Here is a 4617-nt window from a genome sequence, read left to right on the forward strand (position 1 = left end):
CTGCATTTTAACAAAAAAAAAAATCTTTTGCACTCAGAACTTAAAAATAAATAAATAAAGGACAAACACACCCTTAGTACAAGAGCTGGATACCAAATTGGTAGAGGTTGGTCAGAGACTCAAGAGTCGGAGGGGATTTGTACCAAGTTCCCCTGGGACATTTGCAATGGACACATTATTCAGGTCTATTACTACTTTGAAAATTGTTAAATTTTACGAATTTATTTTATTATAAAGGTGCAGAGTTTAATGCCACGTCAGAACACTACAAATATGAAAGTGTATAGTAAAGAGTATGGACTAATTAAAACTTGCATACAAATATTTGAAATTCGCATCCTTAAGTAGATGAGCACCTTTAAGGGACAAGGATTGAACACCTTGTCCAACACTTCTTACAATTTTAATAATACTTCAAAGTACTTAGATGAGGACAAGTAGCTGAACTTCCTCAGCTGTAGCAAAAGCCTTCTTAAACCATCACACTTTCTGCAAGCAGATTTGACAATATTCTTTTACATAATGAACAATGAAGTTAAATTTTAAAAGAAAAAGAAAATTATAGGATCTGAAGGCAATATAAACCACTTCTAAGACGATTACCTGCATAGGAAGGTACAATTTGAATTCTGGAGGGAGTTCCTCCTCTGAATAGAGACGGTCTGAGAAATATATCCTTCTTAGGCGACAATTTGCATGAACTTGAACTCTCAGCGTCTCAACATAATTTGTTCCATAAGCTCGTCTGGTATAATCAGCAAGATTTAGCTGAATTTGATTCCAACCCTCATCCATCCTCAACGGCATGGTACATATAAATGGTTTAACTCGGGTCACAGCCTACAAGTACAAACAAATTTTCAGCACAGGCATACAAATTGAACACAACTTGCCTCCAAGTATGAGAATACTATTTAACATGCTTCAAAAACATTAACCATCATCATCAACTGTCATCACATGTCCTATCACCTCCTGCAACAACGCTACCACCAAGATGATAGTGCAGGGGTTCATAATTTTGACTTTTGAGACTCAATAATAACTGTATAAATAACGAGCTTACTCTATGATACCAACTTCATGCATTGAGAGAAACTATATAAGAGTAAAAGACGGTATTAAGCTAAATAACCATAAAACACACTCACACATCTTTAAAACAAAAGCAACAATCTTTATCTATTTCCTAGAATAATAAACTGACAATATTTTACTTCACACAATTAGCACAACTATCTACTTGCAGAAACTGTTCCAAACATAAATAATTTAATTAGCTTTCAATTCCTATATCTCATACCACAACTTTCAGGATTTGATGATAAGAATTGCAGAGATTGGAAAGTCATGCCTCTTTCAATAGCGAGTTTTCAATTAACATATAACATTGTTAACATTAAGATTTCTCCTACAAAAGTTCGATGGTGCAGCTTGAACATCCGAAGTCTTCCTGGAAGCCACTAATTGGTATATCGTACTATCTTAGTAGGGAAAAATCAATATTTTATACCAAAAGTTCCCCTAGCAAGATGTGACTCCCTCTGCACAAGGACTGGCGGATTTGAATTATATATTTGTTTCATAATCCACACCCATCCAAAATAATAGCCTCAATGTATATTATATAATCATGTTACCCCATGCAAACTGTATGTAACACAACACCCTATGTATGGTTTTCCGGTAGGCATGGTATTAACCTTGCAGCGCAATACAATAAATGCTGGAAAGTTAAAAAATAATGAAGTTCCTAATTCTAACTTTACTCTCAACATTGAAAATCTATTTAAGACACTGTTACTAGAAGAAATAACATATCAAATGAAAGTTGCAAATTGAATAATGCTATCAGTAAGGAAAAATTTAGTGGATATAAAAAGGTTAAAATAGAGCATGACCAATGCATTTCAAAGCTAACTGGTAAGACCTACACACTTGAAAATTAGAAGCTCGAAAACGTCGTCTGACATTCTTATCATCCAGCACCTGAATCTCAAATGTGAAGTACTTCTTCGTATTTTTTACAATTACAACCAGAAAAGGTAGCTTTATACCAAGGGTTGCAGCAGGATCTGATGGGCACGTAATATATGTAGACTGGACATTCGATCCAACTATTTCAAGGACATTTGATTGTATGTCATCATCTTGAATCCTTTTGATATGACCATCAACAACTGCAGAAGTCCCAGAAAACTAAAGTAAGATTCAGCACAAGCAAATCTGACAAACGACAACCTATCGTCCTATCCTGCAACAGTAATTAAGCATTTAAATAACGGTCTAAATAAAATTTGTGATTCAGTTTCTAATATATCTATCTATTACGATTTGCCTCTACATGGAAGGAATATAGACAAGCACATGCTACAAAAGGAAACTATGCACATGTCTTCCAACATGCGAGCGGCATGGGAACTGTTGGGTGCTAACAATTACCAGGCAATGCATGAAAGCTGGCCAAGAATTTATGACACATGGCTGATTTCAGAAACAAGTGCTCATTTTAATGCCCAAAGGAGCGGTGTGATGAATATAGATAATTACCTGCTGAGGAGGTGATACGATAATTTAAAACTCGGGAATGCTTATCCTTAAAGTTGACTTAATAAAATTGTTTGTATGAACTTTTAAACAACATAGCAAATACTAATTTGCATCAATGTGTAGACATATAAAACAAAAAGGATGAATAACCACTCACCTTCCTTGTCCCATATCTGCAGAGGCTTGCTTCTACTCAAGTACATAAAGATGAAAAAGATAATCAGAACCTCAAATAAAAAATATAAACAAATATACAGCTACATAATCTCCCACATAGGAGTGCCATCTTTATATCATAGATATCTGTAAATGATTATTGAGAGTATCTTTATCAAATTCATTGGCAAGTCAAGAATGATACTCAAACAGCTTCAATTAGTTTAAAATCATCATGATCTAATGGTTATTACATCAAGTTGAGGGTCAATAAATGGACTTTGGTCGGAATTTATTCAGGCCTAGAAAACACTAGTTAATGGTTACATATATTTAATCAAGCCATATTAAAGTACTAATACCTATACATTGAAGTACTATTAGGCCGAGTAAATAATTTATGTCCACGCTATCACCTATATGGTGAACTAGTATAATTTGAAGATTAAAATATTTATGATTCTGAACAAAACGTCCCTCCCACCCATTATTTTTTGCAAATTGGCCAACTTTGTCTTGCATATTCGACTATAAACAAAAAAAGCACTTAATTGTAAGAACAATTTTTTGGCACTTTGAGTAAATTCATATTAATCTAAGTGGATCATCAACAACTCCAACAAATTTAAATTAACACGGGCTTAGAGAACACATAAATAGCAATTCCGTATAAAAGATATACTAATCGAACTATCCAAAAGCAAACAGCAATTATATGTTGGTGTATAAAGTACATTCAATTCACGGAACAGTGAAAAGCACGCATAATACACATACCCGAGACTGTACAGAATAGACAGAAACCCCGACTGAAACGTGTTCTTGAACATTTCCCAAGGATCAAACTGCAAAACAAGCTCAATTTTACCATCTTTTACCTTAACATATATCATACAAGTACATTAAAATAAAAAATTATCATCCTACAAGATACAGACATTCAACATTAGCACCATTCACTAACACAATTTTAAAAAATTATAGATAAATAATAGAAGACAAATATTTAATAACGCCAATATTTATATATTTGTTTAAAATTAGCACTATATTGCTACCAGTGACGATGCGTTCGAAAAAAAAACGAAGAGTATACGAATTTGAGGTGAATTATGAAGATTACCTGGGCACAGATTGGATGTTCAACGGAGTGAAATTAGGGCTCTGGTGGCAGACGAATTCTTTTACAACTACGTTAAATTGAAGACCTGAAATTTGTTTACGATTGTTGGCCGTTTGGGCCTGTTGGCATTTAAGAAGCTGGTTAATTGTTTCAATACACAATAGGCCCGAATGGCTGAAGGCAGCCTTGCATACACCCACGCTTGTGTACCTAGGTTTACCAGCCCTATTAACCTGACTCAAATTCACCCTATTTTTGGCGGATCAAACTTGCCAATCTCGTACCCGTCTTGTATAAAAAATAAGGATTTTTCTAAGACGGGCACGTACTAAGAGTTAGTGCTTGATCACGTAATCTATAAATTATTGGTGAATAGTTCATTAATAATGATGGATATGACGTCCTCAAACTCGGGGTTAGGATTGAGCAATAAATTAATAAAATAACAGCCGAAATATAATAAACCCCGAAACTAACAGGATTCAACATGATAAAGTATGCCACAAGATTACAACTACCAAACTAAATAATATTATTACAACCCATAATATAACCAAAACTAAATTATTCGATTCTGACTTGGAATCGACAGATACCTCAAAAATATCTAATTCAGCTAATACATTTCCCACCATCTTATTGTCGCTTACTCACACATCATCTACCTGATCCGGCATCTGGAATCCCACAACACGATAGGGACCACCAGGAACGCTCTTGCGAGCGGTGCACCTAAGTCTGACCATCTTCTTGCTTAACTGCCATTGTTAGATCAAAGCAAATAAATG

At 34.5% G+C, this 4617-nt stretch overlaps 1 protein-coding gene across 1 annotated transcript; it reads right to left on the reverse strand.

Annotated features, from left to right (window-relative positions):
• Nucleotides 1–211: 211 nt before the first annotated feature.
• On the reverse strand, nt 212–4095 carry LOC141668532 (uncharacterized). Its single transcript, XM_074475435.1, has 6 exons — nt 3830–4095; nt 3484–3551; nt 2708–2739; nt 1939–2180; nt 604–840; nt 212–489 (listed from the first exon to the last, which is right to left on the reverse strand). Exons 2-6 carry the CDS (start codon nt 3534–3536, stop codon nt 481–483), a joined length of 573 nt encoding a protein of 190 aa, XP_074331536.1. The 5' UTR covers nt 3537–3551; nt 3830–4095; the 3' UTR covers nt 212–480.
• Between the last annotated feature and the right edge of the window lie 522 nt (nt 4096–4617).

The sequence above is a fragment of the Apium graveolens genome, chromosome 6 (genome assembly GCF_009905375.1).
Source record: "Apium graveolens cultivar Ventura chromosome 6, ASM990537v1, whole genome shotgun sequence".
Taxonomy (NCBI): domain Eukaryota; kingdom Viridiplantae; phylum Streptophyta; class Magnoliopsida; order Apiales; family Apiaceae; genus Apium; species Apium graveolens.